Source organism: Mirounga angustirostris, unplaced genomic scaffold (genome assembly GCF_029215605.1).
Source record: "Mirounga angustirostris isolate CCGP_5_RB_7025 unplaced genomic scaffold, mMirAng1.0.hap1 SCAF_3, whole genome shotgun sequence".
NCBI lineage: Eukaryota > Metazoa > Chordata > Mammalia > Carnivora > Phocidae > Mirounga > Mirounga angustirostris.
In genome coordinates this window covers 53,068,016-53,092,734 of record NW_026991711.1, presented here as the reverse complement: position 1 = coordinate 53,092,734, position 24,719 = coordinate 53,068,016, and the positions used below count along the sequence as shown (strand labels likewise).

The 24,719-nt window shown below is 38.4% G+C and overlaps 1 protein-coding gene across 1 annotated transcript in view; it reads right to left on the bottom strand.

Moving 5' to 3' along the window:
- Positions 1-4,931: 4,931 nt before the first annotated feature.
- DNAJC15 (DnaJ heat shock protein family (Hsp40) member C15) overlaps positions 4,932-24,719 on the bottom strand; it is an 82,166-nt gene continuing 62,378 nt past the window's right edge. Inside the window, exon 6 of the mRNA XM_064586061.1 lies at positions 4,932-7,161. Coding sequence (XP_064442131.1) covers positions 7,091-7,161 — 71 coding nt within the window. The 3' untranslated portion in view covers positions 4,932-7,090. The remainder of the gene's footprint in view (positions 7,162-24,719) is intronic.

Genomic DNA, 24,719 nt, shown 5'->3' with positions numbered 1-24,719 from the left:
CTCACCACCACAGGACAAACATTATTAGATAATTTCATCCCACTCCAGAGGCATAGAAGCCAAGATGTAAACACTTCTAAAGTCAACTCTTGATTATCCACATTTACAGAAGGAAAGAGCAAAGGCCCTGGTAATCTAAGAGTAGATAGATGGAAAGATCATGGAGCTGGCTTTGGAATGCACTTATTTGTGAATATAGGTGTATCTAACATTCAAGAAACTCACAAATCAGCTATGAATATTATAGTTATGCAGAGTTATAAATCTCTGGCAGTTAGAAACCTTTTCACCGTTTGATTAGAGCAGCTGAGAGCATAGAAAATTAAGTGATAATCTTTTTTTTTGTAAAATATATCATTTAAAAAATTTTTTTGGGGGGTGCCTGGGTGGCTCAGTTGGTTAGGCGACTGCCTTCGGCTCAGGTCATGATCCTGGAGTCCCGGGACCGAGTCCCACATCAGGCTCCCTGCTCAGCAGGGAGTCTGCTTCTCCCTCTGACCCTCCTCCCTTTCATGCTCTCTGTCTCTCATTCTCTCTCTCGCAAATAAATAAAATCATAAAAAAAAAAAGAAAAAAAAATTTTTTTTAAGATTGATTGATTGATTGATTGATTTGCTAGAGAGAGAGAGAGCATAGGCGAGAAAGAGTGAGCAAGAGTACAAGCAGGGGGAGCTGCAGGCAGAGGGAGAAGCAGGCTCCCTGCTGAGCAAGGAGCCCGATGCGGGACTCGATCCCAGGACCCTGGGATCATGACCTGAGCTGGAGACAGTCGCTTAACCGACTGAGCCACCCAGGCGTCCCTAAAATTCTTTTTTACTGTTATGTTAATCACCATACATTACATCATTAGTTTTTGATATAGTGTTTCATGATTCATTGTTTGTGCATAACACCCAGTGCTCCATGCAGAACGTGCCCTCTTTAATACCCACCACCAGGCTAACCCATCCTCCCACCCCCCTCCCCTCTAGAACCCTCAGTTTGTTTTTCAGAGTCCACCATCTCTCATGGCTCGTCTCCCCCTCCAATTTCCCCCCCTTCATTCTTCCCCTCCTGCTATCTTCTTCTTCTTTTTTTTAACATATATTGTATTATTTGTTTCAGAGGTACAGATCTGTGATTCAACAGTCTTGCACAATTCACAGCGCTCCCCATAGCACATACCCTCCCCAATGTCTATCACCCAGCCACCCCATCCCTCCCACCCCACCCCCCACTCCAGCAACCCTCAGTTTGTTTCCTGAGATTAAGAATTCCTCATATCAGTGAGGTCATGATACATGTCTTTCTCTGATTGACCAATTTCGCTCAGCATAACACCCTCCAGTTCCATCCACATCGTTGCAAATGGCAAGATCTCATTCCTTTTTTTTTTTTTGAAGATTTATTTATTTGAGAGAGAGAGAATGAGAGACAGAGAGCATGAGAGGGAAGAGGGTCAGAGGGAGAAGCAGACTCCCTGCCGAGCAGGGAGCCCGATGCGGGACTCGATCCTGGGACTCCAGGATCATGACCTGAGCCGAAGGCAGTCGCTTAACCAACCGAGCCACCCAGGCGCCCCAAGATCTCATTCCTTTTGATGGCTGCATAATATTCCATTGTATGTATATACCACTTCTTCTTTATCCATTCATCTGTCGATGGACATCTTGGCTCTTTCCACAGTTTGGCTATTGCGGACATTGCTGCTATAAACATCAGGGTGCACGTACCCCTTTGGATCCCTACATTTGTATCTTTGGGGTAAATACCCAGTAGTGCAATTGCTGGATCGTATGGTAGCTCTATTTTCAAATTTTTGAGGAACCTCCATACTGTTTTCCAGAGTGGCTGCACCAGCTTGCATTCTCACCAACAGTGTAGGAGGGTTCCCCTTTCTCCACATCCCCGCCAACATCTGTCGTTTCCTGACTTGTTAATTTTAGCCATTCTGACTGGTGTGAGGTGGTATCTCATTGAGGTTTTGATTTGGATTTCCCTGATGCTGAGCGATGTTGAGCACTTTTTCATGTGTCTCTTGGCCATTTGGATGTCTTCTTTGGAAAAATGTCTGTTCATGTCTTCTGCCCATTTCTTGATTGGATTCTTTGTCCTTTGGGTGTTGAGTTTGATAAGTTCTTTATAGATTTTGGATACTAGCCCTTTATCTGGTATGTCATTTGCAAATATCTTCTCCCATTTTGTCGGTTGTCTTTTGGTTTTGTTGACTGTTTCTTTTGCTGTGCAAAAGCTTTTATCTTGATGAAGTCCCAATAGTTCATTTATGCCCTTGCTTCCCTTTCCTTTGGTGATGTTTCTAGGAAGAACTTGCTGCGGCTGAGGTCGAAGAGGTTGCTGCCAGTGTTCTCCTTTAGGATTTTGATGGACTCCAGAAAATCAAGTGATAATCTTAAGACACATTCTTAGATGGGCGACTAAAGATCTATGGGTTCTACTAGACAAGCTTTAACTGTGCAAAATGTAATTCTGGAATCTGGCATAAAAGCATGGCATGAACAAATAACCCAGTCCACAGTTGGGAATATTGGAAAGTGATTTTGAAAAATTCTACTGAGCACTGGCAGTTCTCTTTCAAATGCTGTACATGATCTCTTCTTGGTTCAGCTGTCTCTCTTGTTACCCTTAATTTTTTCACTACCTCTCTGTTCCTTTCAATAAATTCAGCCTTCTTATTCTCATCTTTATTATACTGAGCAATTGCTTCATTTCTCTCCCAAGGTCTGCTGCTTCAGTTTCACGAGCCGTCTTCTGAACTTTGCTCTAGATCTTTTCCTAGGAAGTTTTTGCCCATGAAAGTTTCAAATAAAATCTCTTCCAAGTTTTATCAATCCCCACTCAAGGCAGAGAAACCAACGCTGCTAAACTCTACAAGTGAACTTTCGCTATGTACAGCTGGATGGGCATTATAAGCTTCTAGGGCAGAATTCAAGCCATTAGGCAGTCCTTGTTCATAGTGCCAAATGACATGACCCTTCCATAAACATTTTACAATCTATAACCCGACGTTCAGTGTTATCAAAGAATGAGTACCGGGCCAGGCAAACCCCTTCGTTTTACAATGATTCCCACATGTCTAGAATTAGTGCAGTATAATGTAAAGGTAAACAGTATGTGCTTCAGAGTCAAGCCAAACTGGATTTGGATCCTAGTCCCACTACTTATTAATTACATAATTTTGGCAAAGTCCCTAAACTCCTCAGACATTACCTTTCTTTCTTCATCTGTAAAATGGGGATATAAATAGTACCTATCTCTTAGGGGTACTGTGAAAATTAAAAGATAATGTAGGTAGGGTGCTTGGCACAAGGTGCTCAAGTATTAGCTATTATTAATAAAATCTCTTGGACTTCTGATAACAAGCTGATTCCAATTTCTTAGTCTTTAGCACTACAGCTTAGATGTCAATATTGAACTATTATTTCATTGTGATTTTCATCTTGTCAAAACTGAATTAAGTTTCCCACTGTTGATTTAACTTTCCAGGGGCATCTTCCCCCTCTAAGCTGAGGTACTTATGTGAAATTTACAGCTGACATCTAGGGTGAATGATCATATTATGCCCATGTGAAATAAAACTCTCTTGATGTTGGAGACTGCATATCTCTATTATAGTCTGTTCAGACTTAAAATGTTGACCAGTGCTGCTAGGCACTATTGAATTGAGCAGAGGGGGAAAGGGTTATTATGGCAGGAAGAGAAATGAATAGTACTTAATGAACTTGCATTTCAATTGAGCAGGGTTTTTAATAAAAAAAAAAAAAGCTTTTTATAAAGTCTTTTGCTCAGCAACAATAAAAAAAGGAAAAGAGCACTCAGCTGGGAACAATAGCTACTCAGCTCATAAAAATCATTAGAAGGAACATCTTCTTTGTCTACCATGCCCAGCAATTTCACTGGTGGGCAATGATCCAGATCACTTAGATTCTACCTAAAAAATGAGTCCAGAGAACTTCTCAACTTTTCCAGCTAATAAATTAAAATTCTAATTTTCTAAGGTGTCTAACTCTACCATAAATAAAATTCGGCCCATAATTCATGGAATGCTTTTGACAAGTAGATGATGCTGATCTAGTGTTAATGGGATATGCTCTTTGGGTTGCCTTTCTGTTAGGAGGGAGGTACACTGCTGACACATTCCCTCACTGCCATCAAATCCTCCTTGGAGCCAGAGGCCTTTAAGGAGGTGACTGTGGGTGAGGAGCTGAGTGCCTGTGGATGGTATGGTTCCCATTGTGCAAAATGAGCTGCCCTACTTGGATATTTAACTTTGCACTGCAGCCTCTGTAGCTCATCTTAAGTGAGTTGAGTCAGAGCAACTTCAGTATTTTTGGCATTAAGGGCCTAGCTGATTCATCTCCTCCCACAAATGTCAGTAAACTACCTTAAGCTAATTGCCAAATGTGTTGAAGATACGTCATTAAAGGCTCTTTTTGTATTCAAGATTCTCCATGACAACCAAAGGATTTCTGTTCTTGGATAAAATACCTTATTTCTAATAACCAAGCTGGGTAATCACAAGCATGCCTAGTAATAAAATTCAGTATTTCTTAATTCAAAAGTATCAGGAGAAAAAAAAAGTTCTCTATATTTAAGAATCTGGTTTTTTTCTATTTAGTTTGAGCATATTACACATTTTAAGAATGTACTTATTTTATATCTACTGCCTGACATAGTATTTAATATTAGCTGACTTACTACAATGCATTTCAAACCAAATAAAGGGAATGGCTTGAAGACTAAATAAAACAATGTCTTCCACAAACACCATAGTTTTTTCCTTACTGAACTTTTCTCCACTTTTGACTTTATGCTGGAGATTGGCACCATCAAATATGGTCTAAATGGCATTGTGTGCTCCCTTTAATTAACTGTCCATTTGACTTACACTTTCTCTGGAATCTGGGAAGTAATTGTTTTATTTTTAAAAGGTCTTTCCTGCTTTCTCAGATTGCATCTAAGTTGTAAGAATAAACAGAAACTGCAATATCAACAAAGAACTTAAGAATATGCAATGACAGCAAATATGTAAGAGCCATCTTTACTGAGGATAAGTAACCATTCAAATAAGCTTTTTACAGATAATAAGGAGTTGAGGGTGGGTAGTTTTTAAAACCCAATTTCATAAGTACAACGCCTTTTATAGAATGACTACTGAATTAATATCTACCTAGAGTAGTACTTGAGTCATCTGAAACTACTCTAGTTTACTTGAGTTCTACACTCCTGACAAAACTTTTAAAGCAATACCTTAACTGATTTGAGTAAGGGGGGCAGAAATCTAAACTCTGCCCTGCTACGTATTAAAAATGGCCACCAATTTTTTCACGATCCTCTGTATCCTCTCCCTTTGAGTCTAGGCAGGCTCAATGCCTATCAGAACCACTGCCAAGACCCAGCTTGAGTTTGCAGCTTCCACTTCCTGTCTCTTCACTTCCTCTTGTAACACAGCTGCCATAGTGTGATGATGCTTCTCCCCACAGCCCTGTGGAGAAGCCTATGTGGAGAGCAACTGAGGCTCCTGGCTGACCGCCCTGGTGAACCTCCCAGCCAAAGCCAGGACTGACTGGCCAGCCACATGCAGTGGCTTCTTCACAGTATTTAAAAAGTATTTTAAGATAGACAAAATACAGTGGTTCAGTTTACCTGGGATGACCCAGGATTTGTAAAGGAGTACTGGAAAATTATGCTGGTACCCTGTATCTGAATCTGGTTTCTCAGCTTTGGGATAGTAACGTGATGATGACTGGAGGCGATTGGGGAGATGATATGCAGTGTAAATTAAAGGGCTGGTCCTTCAAGATCACGTGTCCGTACATTTCTTTTGAAAAACCCCGTACTCTAATCACACTAATAAATCCTATTTCTGCTAATTGTGACTGATCGCAGGGGAAACAACACTGACTCACCAATCATGGTGGTATATCTCTTATTAATTGTATTTAAAGCCCAGCTCTCATGCCACTTATTCTATGAACCGCCTCCTTTATGCTCTCAGTTTAAAATATTCTTTTCTTCTTTGAACTTCTTTAACATATCACCTGTACTTCTCTAATAGTGTGATTTACCTTTCCTCTAAATGTAACTTCTTTGGGGTCATGATCCATGGTTGGTTCACACCTGTAACTCTCAGAGGACCCACTACAGCGCCTTATACATTAGAGGTAGTCAATAAATATTTGCAGAATGAATAATTGAATAAATATACAGTACTGGAAGGCTATAATTAAAGACAAATTCCTCAGACTTCTTCTACCTCTTTTTCAGCCTTTCCTCACAGGGTTCATTTTGCAAATCTTTAATCATTTTAGTAGCTCTCCAAGTTCTCATGCTTCAGTTATAGGGTCTCAGACAGAACACAGTTCTTGAACAAGTCCTAACCACTATTTTACAAAACACCATTTAGTAATTTTGATTGCGTTTCCGATCACTTTCTTATGGGATGGCAGTGTTTGATCTCAAAACCTTACAAAGGCAGAGTACTTAAGTCCTCTAAGGAAACAAGGGACAATGTGAATATAAGTATCAGCAGTAAGAAAATTTCTACTTATTGCTCATAATTCCCACATTACTGATGATGATACTTGAGTGAGGGCAGGGAGCTGGGGGAACTTAGGACTAATGGAACAAAAACTTAAAATGTATGACTATCACAGAGAAAGAAAGAAAATAAAGAAAGAAGATCAGTTATAGAATTTTAAGGTGTTCCTTTAAAGATAATAAAAAGATAGGGGCGTCTGGGTGTCTCAGTTGGTTAAGCATCTGCCTTCAGCTCAGGTCAGGATCTCAGGGTCCTGGGATCGAGCCCCGCATCAGGCGCCCTGCTCAGTGGGGAGCCTGCTTCTCCCTCTTCCTCTGCCGGGCTCCTCCTGCTTGTGCTCTCTCTCTAATAAATAAAATCTTAAAAAAAAAAAAAAAGGATAATAAAAGATAGATTGTTAATCTTTTATTATTATATACCTTAATAGTGGAATAAATGATTATGGTCAGTACATGTATGAAAATTATGAACACCGTGGTTTAGACTACTTTGCAGGACTTTTTTGTTTTATATTCCCCCTTTTTTTCCTTCAGAATGATTCTTAAGCATCAGTCAATGTTTCGTGGTTGCTTCTAGCAAGTCTTTTGCTTCATTTATTTTGGTTGCTAAGTAAGGAGATCCACCTGAGAGGACAAAGAAAAAATAAATGGATTAAAACACACTTCATTATTGACATTTTTAAAAGTCTCAAATAAAGAAAAACACTCTTAATTAGAATTCTCTGATATTTTCCCACACATTCATCCTCTTGACAAATTATTATATAAGCTAAGTAGAAATCACAACAGCATAAATTAAATTTTAGTGAAGCACTACAGATACCCAACAATCAAAGATAACCTCTGATAAAAATAATGAAAGAAAGCTATGATCAGGAATAATTTGAAAAACACTCAAACATTTCACTGGTCAGACATTGCCATTCAAATATTTGATCAGATAATTTTTTGAAATTAAGTGGATGGTTAGGTAAATAAAATAATGATCTCACTCCAAGACTTTTTTTTCTGTAAAGGGAAGAATATTCAACTATGAAGGAGGGTATCCTTCTGAAGGAGGTAAAGCAGTCCAAGGGACCTTTCAGAGTCCTATCAAACCTTACATTTCCAAACACACACGCACAAAAATGTTAGAAAATGCAACTATGTACTATTCAGTTACAAAAATCATATTTATTAATATACGTGAATGAACTAATAAATGATAATAAAAATAATATTAAAGGAAATGCTCCCTGTTCTCTGAAATGATCCTAATTAGAATACTTAAGTAGTAGTCTTAGACTCACTGTGCCCTAAAATAAAATTACATCAGTTCTTTTTTTAGAATTCTGTGCAATGAATTCTTTCTAATGCAAACAGCAAGTGAGAAAGAAATGGAGCTGAATTTCAAATTCAGAATCATTATAAATCACAAACAGAATCTGACATACAAAAATACTAGCCCCAAACAGTCACATTAAAGCTATTTAAGCATTATATGCCTTCTAACTTCTAGTCCTGAACACTTTCACTGCTTAACACTTGAGCTAACAATCAAACTACGGTTCACCAGTCTCTTTGTGTTTGTTTTTATTTTTTTATTCTCCCCATGAGTACAAACCATCTATGGCTTTTGAAAACCTCCTAAGACCTCAGTAGCTTACAACAAACCAAAACACATCTAGATAGCATTGGTGTGTAAATTGTCCAGACAATATCCAAGCCTTTTATTAATATCATACCACTCACTTTATATAAGAGGAAGAAAGCAGGGAAAACAGATCAACAAACATGGTGTTGTAGTAGAAAGGGGAATGCTGGAGGAAGCTATATTTAGCTTTTTGCTTTTTGCCCTTGAGGATACTACTGACATTTCCATATCAAGATCTGAATTGCTATAACCACTTATGGAATGTATCATGGAGTGACCTTGAATATACAGTAGGAATTACAAATGAAATGGATGAAAGTTTCCATATGCCCTTGGTTATGAAATAAATTGATTTCATGATTATCTTTGAAAATGATCTTAGAATTAGTTAATGTCAATCTTGGTAAGATGTTTGAATGTTTAGAGCTACCAAGGTAATGTGAGGCATTTTCTAAGTCCTCAACAAATATTAAAATATTAATTGAACTCAAATATAACCTGTAATTGATTATATGCACTCTGGGTATTTAAATCATAGGCCACAATATGATCATTTAGCAGATAGAAAAAAAACAAAGGCACTTAAGATTAAAAGTTGCATTAAATATTACATTTATTGATGGCAAAGCTAGAGAAAAAGAACTGACAATTTATTTAGAATACTGTTGAATTACCACTCACCCTCTTTAAGTTAGAGGAACACTGGACTTCCGATTTATGTGCATGGTAGAAACTTTGGTCTGGCTCTCATTCTACCCGCATTTTGTCTTCCTAAAACTTGGAAAACTACAACTGCTATATTCTCTTCAAGTAGTGTTTGATTAAAATTAGGATCTAACCATGAAGGGCACCATCTTGTGAGATCTGGAAGGCTCAAGTGATAGAAAGACTTTCTTGTTGGAAGTTGTACAGTTCTAGTGACAGTCTACGAGGTAGTAGCTCCCTGACAGAGCAGCTCTATCATTATTTGGGGAGTCATTTTTGTAGGCCAAGTCTAGAATTTACTCCATCAGACCTTCCAACAATCTGTAACCACTAATTCATTATACTCAATGCTCTCCTGTTTAGAACATCCAGTTTCTGGTACTGAATCTTGACTGATATAATAACAATGTAGGATACATATCCTATATTTAATGGACACAATTTACTTTTGGATCTTTCAATCCTGCTCAAATTTCTTGGGAGAGTCATCTGAATTCCATTTGGTTAGAACACGCACCCTCACACTTGATCGCTATACCACTGTACCTTAACTAAACACTGCCAGAGCTCTTCTGCCTTTGGCTACCATGAACTATTGTTTTAGATCAACCATCCCACTGACACTAACCAGAAGAGCTAAATAAAATACAAACACATCTGGGGTGCCTGGGTGGCTCAGTAGTTAAGCATCTGCCTTCAGCTCAGGTCATGATCCCAGGGTCCTGGGATCGAGCTCTGCATCGAGCTCCCTGCTCCACAGGAAGCCTGCTTCTCCCTCTCCCACTCCCCCTGCTTGTGTTCCCTCTCTCGCTGTGTCTCTCTCTGTCAAATAAATAAATAAATCTTAAAAAAAAAAAAAAAGATTCTGTCTCTCCCTCGGGGACTCCTTCCCCCTCAAAAAAAAAAAAAAAAAAAGACATACCTAATCTGATCCACAGTGGCAGAAAGTAGAATGATGATTGCCCCAGTTGGGGTTAGGAACTGGCAATGGCAAGGGGCACCAAGGAACCTTTTGAGTTTTAAAGTGTTCTGTCTTAATTGTATTAGCAGTTACATGGGTGTATACATTTGTCAAAATCCATCAAACAGTGCATATCAATAGACATTTTATTGCATGTAAATTCTATCTCAATATAGTTAAAAAACATGATGAACAAACAATCTAAGTGACATACATAAAACACTCCACGCTGCAAGTATAGAATATGCCTTCTTTTAAACTGCATGAGGAACATTTACTGAAGTTGACCACGTGCTAGGTTATAAAGCAAGTCTCAACAAACTTTGAAGACTCAAATCGCAACAAGCAGTGCAACTTGGAAGTGTGTTCCATGCACTAGTGCTGTTTCACAGGTGTTAATGGACCACAACTAGATAGGTTTAGATATTGAGAATAAGTGTTTAGAAAATATAGCCATTTGATATAGTAGTGTGTATCTGTAGAATCTAATAATAATAATAATAATAATAAAAAACCCTGGGGCTTTGCTCTTAAATATCTTTTTACTTCAATTTTCTAATAAATTCATTTTTATTATATTTTTTAAAAGTTGCTAATCCAACAGAGATTGGGGGAAAGAAACAAGTCCTCTATCACAGATAGGTTGAAAAGTACTATATGAAGTATGCTCACTTTAGTGGAATTAAGCTGGCAATCAATAATAAACACACCTAGGGGATCCTAATGCTTGGAAATTAATCACTATATTTGTAAGTAACCCATGCATCAAGGAAAATATCATAACAGAAATTAGCATTCAAGAGAATTAACAGAGTCAAAGATTAGTTCTCTGAAAAAAACTGATCAACTTCATACTGAAGCATTTGAAATTTAAATGAAATAAACTCCAGGAAAAATGTAATGTATAAAACTGATACAAGAAGAAATGGGATACCAAAAGAATTCTATCTTTTTGAGAAACTGAATCTATAATTACAATCTTCCCACAAAAAAAAAGCCTGGTCAGGATGGTTTTATCAGTGAATTTCTCCAAAAACCTTTAGAAGGAAAAAAAAACACATTTCAACTCTTTTTATGAGGCTAGCATATCTTTGATAAACCCTGGTGGAAGAATCACAAGATGAACATAGATGCAAAAACAAACAAAATATTAGCTTATCAAATCAGGCTAAATATCATGACCAAGAATCCAGGACTGGCTTTAACATTAGAAAATTAATTAATGTAATTCATCACATTAGTAGAATAAAGAATAAATATCCTATAATCATCTCAATAGATATAGAAAACTCAATGCACATTCATAACAACAACTTTTAGTAAACTAGGAACAAAAGGGAACTTCTTTTATGTAACAGAAGTTACCAAAAAATATAGCAAACATACTTAGCAGTAAAATATTGAGACCTTTGGCTCTGAGATGAGGAACAAGAAAAGGATACCTACCATTATAATATCTATTTAACACTATATTCAAGGGTCTAGCCATTTTAATAAATGCTCCCGTCATCCTCCCCACAAAAAAATAAATAACGATTAGAAAGAAATGGTCATTCTTCACATATGACATGACTCTGTAGAAAATACTAAAGGATCTAAAGACAAAATTATAGAATTAAATGAATTTAACAAGTTGCTGGATACACAACAGCAATATATACAAGCTCAATTGTTATATCCTAGAAAAAATAACTATACAATATAAACTTTTGAAACAACACAATTTATAATAGCATTTAAGAAGTTGATACCTAGGGATAAATTTAACAAATTAAGTATATGACTACAACCCAAACACTGAAAAGCCTTATTAAAACCAATTAAAGATCACCTAAATAAATGGAATGATATGTCTTGTTCCTGGCTTGGAAAATTCAATATTGTAAAGACGTCAATTCTCCTGAAATAGATCCACAGATTCATGGCAATCCCACTCATAATCCCAAAAGGTTTCTGTGTGAATGTGTATCTGTGCACTTGCACCTATTCACATGCAAATTGATGTGATAATTCCTAATTTATATTAAACGGCAAAGGGCCAAACACAGTAAAAAAATCTTAAATAACAAAAATTTGAAGGATTTACACTACCAAAAATAAAGATCTGTTATGAAGCTACACAAATTAAAACAGTGTGGTATTGGCACAAACACAAAGAAATTAACCACCAGAAGAAAGAGAGAAAACACAGAAAGGTCTCCATGAATATCTAGTTACTTGATTTATAACAAGGTAATACTATAGTTCCCCAGGGGAAAGAATGTCCTTTTCAGTTAATAATGCTGGACCACTTGGATATCTGTATTAAAAAAATTGAAACTTTACCCTTATCTCACATGATATACAAAAATTGATTCCAGTTTATTATAAATATAATTATGTAAGATTAAAATAAAGGTTTCAGAAATTATCTTCATGACCTTCAGACAGGCAAAAATTTCCTAGAAAAAACAAAATGCACTAAGTATAAAGGAAAAACTGGATAAACTGGGCTATATTAAAATTAAAAATTTCTGTACAATGAATGGACACCATTAAGAAGCAAAAGCAAGTCACAGAGAGAAGATACCTACAACACAAAGACTCACGTCTAGAATACCAAAATATACGATGTTCTCAAAAGTCAATAAGGCGACAACACAATAGAAAAAAAGTGAATAAAAGCAGGATATTCATACCATGGAATACTATACAGCAATAAAAATGATGGAATCATTACTACAGCATTCACTGCTACATAAATAAATCTCACAAAAATAATAAATGAAAGAAGACAAATAGAGAAGACTGCACGCTATATGATTCTACTTACATGAAGTTCAAAAAACAGGCAAAGTTGATCTATGGCAATAAAAGCCAGGACAGTGATCACTTTTGGGGAATGGGGAGTGACAGGAAACATGCCTGAGGAGAGGTTTTGTATGGTTTTCTTAATCTGGATAATAGCTACACAAATGGGTTCACTTTATAACAATTCATTGAGTTGTACACTTATGATCTATGTACTTTCATGAATGTATATTTGAATTTTTAAAAGTTTATTGAAAAACTTACTGAAATATGTTGACCTCCTGCTATATTAAAATTAAAAATTTTATTTTTTAATAAAAATATAACACTATAAATTCATACCGTCCAAAAATCACTAGGGCTCAATACACCTATGATCAAGACCATAATGATGAGGACAGTGACTAGGCATTATTCTACTTTTCTACTTTCTTCAAGCCCATAATCTCATCCCAGGTCTCCTTCCTTCTGGAGATTGAAATCATGGCTGTGATTTGTCATATAAATATGTCTATTTACCCATTAGATAATAAATACTTGAAGAGCAATCTTGCCTTAGATATCTATGTATTATCAACACACCTCTGAGTATACAGATGGGGCTTGAGATACTCTTTTGGAGGAGTAGGAAAAGTGACGAGTCACTATTCCATTGTTTTCTTGTAAATTCCCAGAAGTAAAACCACTCCAAAGACACAGAAAACAGGTAAACAAGAGTGTTACAAGTAGGTGCTTTAAAAAATAAATTTGGAGGGGGGCAAAGATGGCGGAGGAGTAGAGGACCTTATTTCAACCGGTCCCCTGAATTGAGCTGGATATCTACCAGACCACTCTGAACACCCATGAAATCAGCCTGATATGTAAGAAGATATATCTGGATTTCTACAAACAGAATATCCCTGGCGGTTGGTTTCGAAGTATGAAGCGGGGAGCTGTGATTCTGTAGGCAGATGTGGGAAGATAAACGGAAGGGGGAGGGAGCCTTTGGGATCCTGCACCACCAGAGCATGAAAGCCTCCTGCACTGGGGATTGGGCACAGACTCGCAGACTGGTAGCAATGGGGAAAGGACTTTAGGGCACCCCCCGGACTGAAACCTGGAGCTGCAGGGGCGCACATGTGAACTGGGGGCGGCTGGTGGTTTTAGAAGCACAAAGGGCAGAAACGTGCCCCAACCTGGAGGCCAGGACTGGGAGCACTGCTGAGGGGCGAACAACCCAGGTCACTGTAGTTTTAGCCGCAGAGACAGAAACAGAGACAGTATGGCCTGAAGACTCACTGAAGAACAGACTGTGATCTCTCTGCTTTGAGGCAGAGGTTTGGAAACGGTCACTTCTCTGACTCTCTGAAGAGATGCAGAAAGCCACCAGGGAAAGCCCCCAGAGAACAAAAGCCCCAAAAAACTGGTTTTCACTGAGCCAATCCCCTCCCACAGGGGGCAGGGCAACTCTGCCCAAATAGGGTTGCCTGAGTAACAGCACGGCAGGCCCCTCCCCCAGAAGACAGGATGAGAGAACAAGAGGCCAACAACCCTAAGGTCCCTAGAAAACAGGTGCATCTTGCTTGGGTTGTGGTCAATAATTTGGACTCTGTATATTCCCTCGACCACCCCTCAACAGAATGACTAGGAGGAGGAACCCCTAAAATAGGAAAGACTCAGAGACTGTGACTTATGGCACAGATTTACAAATGGATAGAGATATAACCAAGACATCGGAGATGGAATTCAGGGTAGCAATTGTGAAGACAACAGCTAGAATGCAGAAATCAATTAATGGCAACATAAGAGTCTCTAAGGGCAGAAATGAGAGCTGTTCTGGCAGAACTTAAAAATGCTATCAATGAGATCCAATCTAATCTAGATACTCTAACAGCTAGGGTAAACAAAGCAGAAGAACGAATTAGTGACCTAGAAGACAAACTGATAGAAAAGAAGGAACAGGAGGAGGCCTGGAACAAACAGCTTAAAATCCATGAAAACAGAATTAGAGAAATAAGTAATGCCATGAAACGTTCCAATGTCAGAATTATTGGGATCCCTGAGGGGTGGCGAGAGAGAGGACTAGAAGATATACTTGAGCAAATTTTAGCTGAGAACTTCCCTAATCTGGGGAATGAAACAAGCATTCGTGTCCTAGAGGAAGAGAGGACCCCCCCACCCCAAGATCAAGGAGAACAGACCAACGCCCCGGCATGTAAGAGTAAAACTCGCAAATCTTAGAAACAAGGAAACCATCTTAAGGGCAATTAGGGGGAAGAGATTCCTTATGTACAGAGGGAGGAATATCAGAATAACATCAGACCTATCCACAGAGACCTGGCAAACCAGAAAGGCCTGGCAAGACATATTCAGTGTATTAAATAGAAGAACATGCAGCCAAGAATACTTTATCCAGCAAGGCTGTCATTAAGAATGGATGGAGAGATACAGAGGTCCCAGGACTGGGAGAAACTGAAAGAATATGTGACCACTAAGCCAACCCTGGAAGAAATATTAAGGGGGGGTTCTATAAAAGGAGAAAGACCCCAAGAGTGATATAGAATAGAAATCTACAGAGACAATCTATAGACACAAGGTCTTCACAGGCAACATGATGACAATAAAATCATATCTTTCAATAATCACTCTCAACGTGAACAGCCTAAATGCTCCCATAAAATGGCACAGGGTTGCAGACTGGATAAAAAGACAGAACCCATCCATATGCTGTCTACAAGAGACTCATTTTGAACCTAAAGATACATCCAGACTGAAAGTGAAAGGATGAAGAACCATCTTTCCTGCCAACGGACATCAAAAGAGAGCTGGGGTAGCAATTCTCATATCAGACAAATTAGATTTTAAGCTAAAGACTGTAGTTAGAGACACAGAAGGACACTCTATCATTCTTAAAGGGTCTATCCAACAAGAAGATCTAACAATTGTAAATATCTATGCCCCCAACATGGGAGCAGCCAACTACATAAGCCAACTGTTAACCAAAATAAAGAGACATATTGATAATAATATGTTAATTGTAGGAGACCCCCAACACTCCACTCTCAGCAAGAGACAGATTATCTAAGCAGAAAATCAACAAAGAAACAAGAGCTTTGAATGACACACTGGACCAAATGGACCTCACAGATATATACAGAACATTCCACCCTAAAACAACAGAATACTCATTCTTCTCGAGCGCACATGGAACTTTCTCCAGAATAGACCACATACTGCATCACAAATCAGGTCTTAACTGATACCAAAAGACTGGGATTATTCCCTGCATATTCTCAGACCATAATGCTTTAAAACTGGAACTCAATCACAAGAAAAAATTTAGAAGAAATTCAAACACTTGGAAGCTAAAGACCACTCTGCTCAATAATGTTTGGATCAACCAGGAAATCAAAAAACTTAAAACAATTTATGGAAACCAATGAGAATGAAAACATTCGGTCCAAAACCTATGGGATACTGCAAAAGGGGTCCTAAGGGAAAATACAAAGCTATCCAAGCCTCACTCAAAAAAATAGAAAAATCCCGACTTCACCAACTAACTCTACATCTTTTTTTTTTTTTTAAAGATTTTATTTATTTATTTGACAGAGAAAGACACAGCGAGAGAGGGAACACAAGCAGGGGGGAGTGGGAGAGGGAGAAGCAGGCTCCCCACCGAGCAGGGAGCCCGATGCGGGACTCGATCCAGGGACTCCAGGATCATGACCTGAGCCGAAGGCAGTCGCTTAACCAACTGAGCCACCCAGGCGCCCCTAACTCTACATCTTAAAGAACTAGAGAAAAAGCAACAAACGATGCCTAAGCCATGCATTAGAAGAGAAATAGTTAAGATTAGAGCAGAGATCAATGAATTAGAAACCAGAAACACAGTAGATCAGATCAACGAAACTAGAAGCTGGTTCTTTGAAAGAATTAATAAGATTGATAAGCCACTGGCCAGACTTATCCAAAAGAAGAGAAAGAACCCAAACTAATAAAATTATGAATGAAAGGGGAGAGATCACAACTAACACCAAGGAAATAGAAATAATTATTAGAAATTATTATCAACAAATATATGCCAATAAATTAAGCAACCTGGAAGAAATGGATGCCTTCCTAGAAACCTATAAACTGCCAAGACTGAATCAGGAAGAAATTGACAACCTGAATAGACCAATAACCTGTAACGAGATTGAAACAGTGATCAAAAACCTTCCCCAAAAAACAAGAGTTTAGGGCCTGATGGATTCCCTGGGAATTCTACCAAACATTCAAAGAAGAAATAATACCTATTCTACTGAAGCTGTTTCAAAAAACAGAAACAGAAGTAAAGCTTCCAAACTCATTCTATTAGGCCAGTTACCTTGATCCCCAAACCAGGCAAAGACCCATCAAAAAGAGGATTTCAGACCAATACCCCTAATGAATATGGATGCCAAAATTCTCAACAAAATCCTAGCTAACAGGATCTAACAGTACATTAAAAGGATTATCCACAACCAAGTGGGATTTATCCCTGGGATGCAAGGGTGGTTCAATATTCGCAAATCAATCAATGTGACAGAACACATTAATAAGAGTAAAGAGAAGGACCATATGGTCCTCTCAATTGATGCAGAAAAAGCATTTGACAAAATACAGCACCCTTTCCTGATTAAAACTCTTCAGAGTATAGGGATAGAGGGAACATTCCTCAAGCTCATAAAATCAATCTATGACAAATTCACAGTGAATATCATCCTCAATGGGGAAAAGCTGAGAGCCTTTCCCTTAAGATTAGGAACACGTCAAGGATGCCCACTCTTGCCACTATTGTTCAACACAGTACTAGAAGTCCTGGCAACAGCAATCAGACAATAAAAAGAAACAAAAGGTATTCAAACTGGCAAAGAAGACGTCAAACTCTCTCTCTCTTCGCAGATGACATGATACTTTATGTGGAAAACCCAAAAGACTCCACCCCCAAATTATTAGAACTCATCCAGCAACTCAGTAATGTGGCAGGATACAAAATCAATGCACAGAAATCAGCTGCCTCCTTATACACTAACAATGTAACTGTAGAAAGAAATTAGAGAATCGATTCCACTTACAATAGCACCAAAAACCATAAGATACCTTGGAATAAACCTAACCAAAGAGGTAAAGGATCTATACTCTAGGAACTACAGAACACTCATGAAAGAAATTGAAGAAGACACAAAAAGATGTAAAAACATTCTATGCTCATGGATCGGAAAAATAAACATTGTTAAAATGTCTATGCTACCCATAGCAATCTATACCTTCAACGCCATCCCAATCAAAATACCAATGGCATTTTTCAAAGTGCTGGAACAAATTACCCTAAAATTTGTATGGAATCAGAAAAGACCCTGAATCGCCAAGGAAATGTTGAAAAAGAAAAACAAAGCTGGGGGCATCACATTGCTGGATTTCAAGCTATATTACAAAGCAGTGATCACCAAGACAGCATGGTACTGGCACAAAAACAGACACACAGACCAATGCAACAGAATAGAGAGCCCAGATATGGACCCTCAACTCTATGGTCAAATAATCTTTGAAAAGCAGGAAAAAATATGCAATGGAAAAAAGACAGGCTCTTCAATAAAAGGTGCTGGGAAAATTGGACAGCTATATACAGAAGAATGATACTCAACCATTCTCTAACACCATACACAAAGATAAACTCAAAATGGGTGAAAGACCTCAATGTGAGACAGGAATCCATCAAAATCCTAGAGGTGAACACAGGCAGTAACCTCTTTGACATCAGCCACAGCAACTTCAAGGGAAGGGAAACAAAGGGAAACAAAAGCGAAAATGAACTTTTGGGACTTCATCAAGATAAAAAGCTTCTGCACATCAACAGAAACAGTCAACAAAACAAAGAGGCAACCCATAGAATGCGAGAAGATATTTGCAAATGACACTACAGATAAAGGGCTAGTATCCAAGATCTATAAAGAACTTCTCAGACTCAACACCCAAAAAACAAATAATCAAGTCAAAAAATGGGCAGAAGACATGAACAGACACTTCTCAAAAGAAGACATACAAATGGCTAACAGACACATGAAAAAATGTTCATCATCATTAGCCATCAGGGAAATTCAAATCAAAACCACACTGAGATACCACCTTACACCAGTTAGAATGGCAAAAATGGACAAGGCAAGAAACAACAAATGTTGGAGAGGTTGTGGAGAAAGGGGAACCCTCTTACACTGTTGGTGGGAATGCAAGTTGGTACAGCCACTTTGGAAAACAGTGTGGAGGTTCCTCAAAAAATTAAAAATAGAGCTACCCTATGACCCAGCAATTGCACTACTGGGTATTTACCCCAAAGACACAGATGTAGAGGAAAAAAGGACCACATGCACCCCAATGTTCATAGCAGCAATGTCCACAATAGCCAAACTGTGGAAAGGGCCGAGATGCCCTTCAACAGATGAATAGATAAAGAAGATGTGGTCCATACATAAAATGGAATATTACTCAGCCATCAGAAAGGATGAGTACTCAACTTTTACATCAACATGGATGGGACTGGAGGAGATTATGCTAAGTGAAATAAGTCAAGCAGAGAAAGTCAATTATCATATGGTTTCACTTATTTGTGGAACATAAGGAATAGCATGGAGGACATTAGGAGAAGGAAGGGAAAAATGAAGGCGGGGAATCGGAGGGGGAGACGAACCATGAGAGACTATGGACTCCGAGAAACAAACTGAGGGTTTTAGAGGGGAGGGGGGTGAGGGGATGGGATAGCCCAGTGATGGGTATTAAGGAGGGCATGTATTGCATGGAGCACTGGATGTTATATGCAAGCAATGAATCATGGAACACTACTACAAAAATGTACTGTATGGTGACTAATGTTAACATAATAAAAAAATAAGTTAATTAAAAATAAACAAACAAATAAATAAATAAATAAATTCTGTAAAACATCTGAGTAAAAAATCCTAACTAACAAAAAAGAAAATAAGCAAATATTCTATAATTAACAAGTGTTTCAAAGTTAGGCAGAATTATTAATAATTACATATAACTAATAATATTAATTGTAAATCTATGATAACTATATCTAACTAAATAAGTAATTGTTACTAATGTGAGTTTTGTAATTAGCATACCAATCTGAGGAATAAGAAGATACAAGTTGCTTTATATCCTTGGGTCTTTCTTAGATATTTTCATGGATTTTTATATATTCTTTAATTTTCATTAAAACTTATGAATATCTACATCCCAAATCTGTAAGACAGAAGTAAAAAGTATTATCATCTGCTGATCTGAAGGGTTCTTAAAGGCCACCCACATTTCTTAAAAGAAAGATGTTAAAAATCATGTGGAGGCAGACAGACTGACTTCTGGCATGAGGAGTTCCACTGATCTGCTCCCCACTGGAACTGGTAAAAACTATGTAAACAAAACAAAACAAACCAACCAACCACTTAAAGCCTGAAAATGGTCTTAAAAGCAAAAATGAAAAAGAAACATCTATTCAAGAAAATCAATGAAAAATTCAGTAAGAAAGGCAGGAAACTGTGGTATTTGAACCAAAACAGCTTCCTCCTCTTCTCCTCCCAGCTCAGCCAGGCAGACTCAGCTGCAGTCAAAAACACAGGGCTCTCTCTCTCCCCAGCTCCTGGACAAAGGGCTTTCTTTCTGGGAGGAGCAGGATCTCCATATTTCTCTTCCTGCCCCAGTTGCCTGATGCTGATGCTAAGTCCTAAGCAAGTGATATAGAAGTTCTACCTTAATTGTGGCTCCCTTAGAATACTGGGCCTCAAGAGCCCTTTTCCCACTCCATAAGGCAAGGTAGTTCCACACAGGAGAGGCAAGCCAAGAAGACTACTGCTCCATGCATTGCATGCTTAGCTCCTACAGTGGGGGTTTCACTTGGAGAGGAGACTGCCATAGTTTCCACTCTAAGCCCCAGAGTCCTGGCAGAGATTCTGTGAAGTAAACAGGCCATAAAACAGAGAGCCCCTAATTTCTTTCCAAAGGAACTGACTTCAGTTGCAACAGAACATAGAAGGTGCTCTCAAGGACAGTACAGGGACAGCAGAGTTTCTGAAGAACAACTGGGAGGAGATTCATAAATCTAGTGAACATACAGCTTAGACTGTAGGCCAGTTCACAGGACAGAACCAGGGAACAAACAGCAGAGAGGAGCCCTCCTGGGGTCAGAACAAATATAAAACACTAACCCCAGAAACTATTCCATCAAAGGAGCAACTATTTGATAGCATTAGTTTGTAGAGAAATATATAAATTTCTCATATCTCAGGACACTGTTGAGAATGACTGAGTAACGGGTCAGGAATTAGGGGCGCTTACAGTTTGGTGTGATCAAGAAAAGAGAGGAAGAATGCCCTACCATTACCACTGTCATCCCATGGTGAATGATGGCATACCCAATGCTATGCCTCCTTGGGGAGCAGTGTAAGAAGCTGAACATTGCGGGCTGGGGGTGTTGACTTCACTAAAGTAATACAGACAGTTCCTAAACAAATAAAAATAATAAGCCCTCCCTGGAGTGGACAAGTACCCAGAGCTGATACAACACATAATCTAAAATGTTCAGCTTCCAACAAAATACTGCAAGGCATGCAAAGAAAGAGGAAAGTATGACAGTATGACTGATTCATCCATAATGAAAAAAGCAGCAACAGAAACTACCTGTGACAGTGATCAGTTGTTGCATTTATGGGAAAATATTCCAAAGTAGCCATTATACATCTACAGAACAAAATTTAAAAATCACTAGAGGTGCTCAAGAGTAGATCTGAACTGGCATAAGAAAGAATTAGTGAACTTGAAGATAGAGCAATTGAAATTATGCAAGCCAAAGATCTAAAAGAAAAAATAAGAAAAAAGAACAGAGCCTCAGAGAAATGTGGGACATCATTAAACTCACAAATATAACTGTAATGGGAGTACCAGAAGAAGAGGAAAGAAAATGAAAAAAACCTTTGAAGAAATAATAGTTAAAAACTTCCAGTTTATTGAAAAACAAAAACCTACACATCTAATGAGCTCAACACACCCCAAGCAGGATAAATAAAAAGATCTAAAAACAGATAAATCATAGTAAAAATGCAAAAAGTCAAAGACAAGGAGAAAATGTAGAAAGTAGTATTAAATTAATTAAATAAAGGAGGCCATTAGACTGAAGTGGCTTTAATGCTTTAGTAGCGTATATAACCAAATCAAAACCTAAGGCTGTAAATCTCTTAACATTAAGAAATTGAAACCTGGGGCGCCTGGGTGGCTCAGTCGTTAAGCGTCTGCCTTTGGCTCAGGTTGTGGTCCCAGGGTTCTGGGATCGAGCCCCGCGTTGGGCTTCCCGCTCAGCAGGAAGCCTGCTTCTCCCTCTCCCACTCCCCCGCTTGTGTTCCCTCTCTCACTGTGTCTCTCTCTGTTAAATAAATAAATAAAATCTTCAAAAAAAAAAAAAGAAAGAAAGAAAGAAAGAAAGAAATTGAAACCTGAGGACAACTAATCATAGTCAATGAGGCTTTTCCAAATAAAGCAAATGCTTAAGCTGTAGCCACTCAAATTTCTTTGTTTGGCTTCTGCCTCTTCTCTACAAAAATATTTCCCCTAGCTCCTGTCAGTGGAGTGCTCTTAACCAATTTCAGTTTGGCGATACCCAATTCAAATAGATTTTTTGCTCAAATAAACTCTTAAAAAATTTTTTTTAAAGATTTTATTTATTTGAGACAGAGAGAGACAACACACAAGAGGCAGGGTAGGGGCAGAGGGAGAGGGTGAAGCAGACTCCCCACTGAGTAGGGAGTCTGACTCAGGGCTCGATCCCAGGATCCTGGGATCATGACCTGAGCTGAAGGCAGATGTTTAACCGACTGAGTCACCCAGGTCCCCCAAAGTCTTAAAATTTTTAATATGCCTCAGTTTATCTTTTAAAAGTAGCAAGAAAAAAAAATGTCACTTGTAACTAGACCCTCCAATAAGATTAATAGTTGACTTAGCAGAAACAAGGGAGGCCAGAAGGCAGTGGGATAATGTAATCAAAATCCTCAAAGAAAAATGGTAGACCAAGAATACTGATTTCAGCAAAGCCTTCCTTCAGAAATGAGGGCAATACAAACACTATCCCAGATAAACAAAACTGAAAGAATTTGTGGTTAGCAGACCCACTTTAGGAGAAATACTAAAGGAGGTTCTTTAGGCTAAAAGCAAATGATCACAGATGGTAATCTGAATTCATACACACAAAGAGCACCGGTAAAGATAACTGTAATTACAAAAGACAATATAAACACATATTTTTCTTTTTTCTCTTAATTGATTAGAAAGGCAATTATATAAAATAATATGTACAGAATTATTGCTGGACCTAAAACATTTAGAAATATATGCGTAATATATTTGGTAATAACAGTACAAAGGAGGTGTGTGGGAACAAAGCTGTAATGGACTAAGGAAATAACAGCAGATGGTAAAGTAATAATTCTAACAATGTACTGTTGGGTTTATAACATTAGTAGATATAATATGTATAACAATACCACAAAAAGGGTGAAATGGAAATAGAGCTATATAAGACTGTTTCTATGTATTACTGGAATCTAGTATAAATATGAAGCTGAGTCTGATAAATGAAGATATATATGATAAATACTAGAGCAATCACTTTTTTAAAAGATTTTTATTTATTTATTTATTTATTTGAGAGAGAGAGAAAGTGCATGAGAGAGCACAAGCAGGGGTGGGGGGCAGAGGGAGAGGGAGAAGCAGACTCCCTACTGAGCAGGGAACCCAATGCGGGGCTCAATCCCAGGACCCTGGGATCATGACCTGAGCCGAAGGCGGACATTTAACCAACTGAGACACTCAGGCACCCTAATCACTTTTAAAAAAACCTCAGGGGCACCTGGGTGGCTCAGTTGTTAAGCTTCTGCCTTCGGCTCAGGTCATAATCCCAGGGTCCTGGGATCGAGTCCCGCATCGGGCTCCCTGCTCTGCGGGGAGCCTGCTTCTCCCTCTCCCACTCCCCCTGTTTGTGTTCCCTCTCTCACTGTGTCTCTCTCTGTCAAATAAATGAATAAAATCTTTAAAAAAAAAAAAAAAAAGGGCGCCTGGGTGGCTCAGGTGGTTGGGCGACTGCCTTCGGCTCAGGTCATGATCCTGGAGTCCCGCGATCGAGTCCCGCATCGGGCTCCCTGCTCGGCAGGGAGTCTGCTTCTCCCTCTTCCCCTCCCCCCTCTCATGTGCTCTCTCTCATTCTCTCAAATAAATAAATAAAATCTTAAAAAAAAAAAAACCTCAAAAACCATGAAAAACTAATTAATGAAATTAAAAAGCTACTTAGAAAATATTCACTCAATGTAAAAGAAAGTAGTAAAGAAGGATTAATAGAGTAAAAAAGACATGAGACATAGAAAACAAAAAGCAAATCAGATAGAAATACAACAGAAACATAGAGTTGGAAGAGTCTTAAAGGGTTCTACCTAATTACCCAATAAATGAACACTTCCTATGACATCCCTAACAAATTGTCCTCCAGCAGTTCTCAATCTCAAGTTACCTTCACTGCTCTGCCTGAACATCACTTCTTCCACTGAGGCAGCTGCAGTGCCTAGAACAGGGCCTAGCTCCCAGAAGGTACTCCGTAATTACTAGCTGACTGATAACTTGTGAAGGGGAACTAAGATAACTCCATCTATAAGAAGAATCTTCCACATAGAGCTCCAATATTCAAACTGCTCATGGTTTTTTCTCAGTAAACATACTTCTGCCCTCACAAAGGCATAGAAGACGGACTTCACATATATGTGCAACATTCTAAATATTATATATTGCATAGAAGCCCTCTAAGTTTCTCATTATAGCAAGGTTTCTTGTTCTTTACCGCTTTGGCCAAAAACCTAAGTCATTCTTCCTCACTTTTTTCTTACCCCCAATCCACCAACTTGTTGGCTTCACTTTCAAAATATATCCTTGAGCAGACCACTCTTTACCTCTTTCATTACAAAAACCCCAGTCTAAACCAGTTATCATTCTTTCTTGGGTTACAATATTCTCTACTAACTTCCTTGCTTCCACTCTTGACTCCCTATTTTCTCCATACCT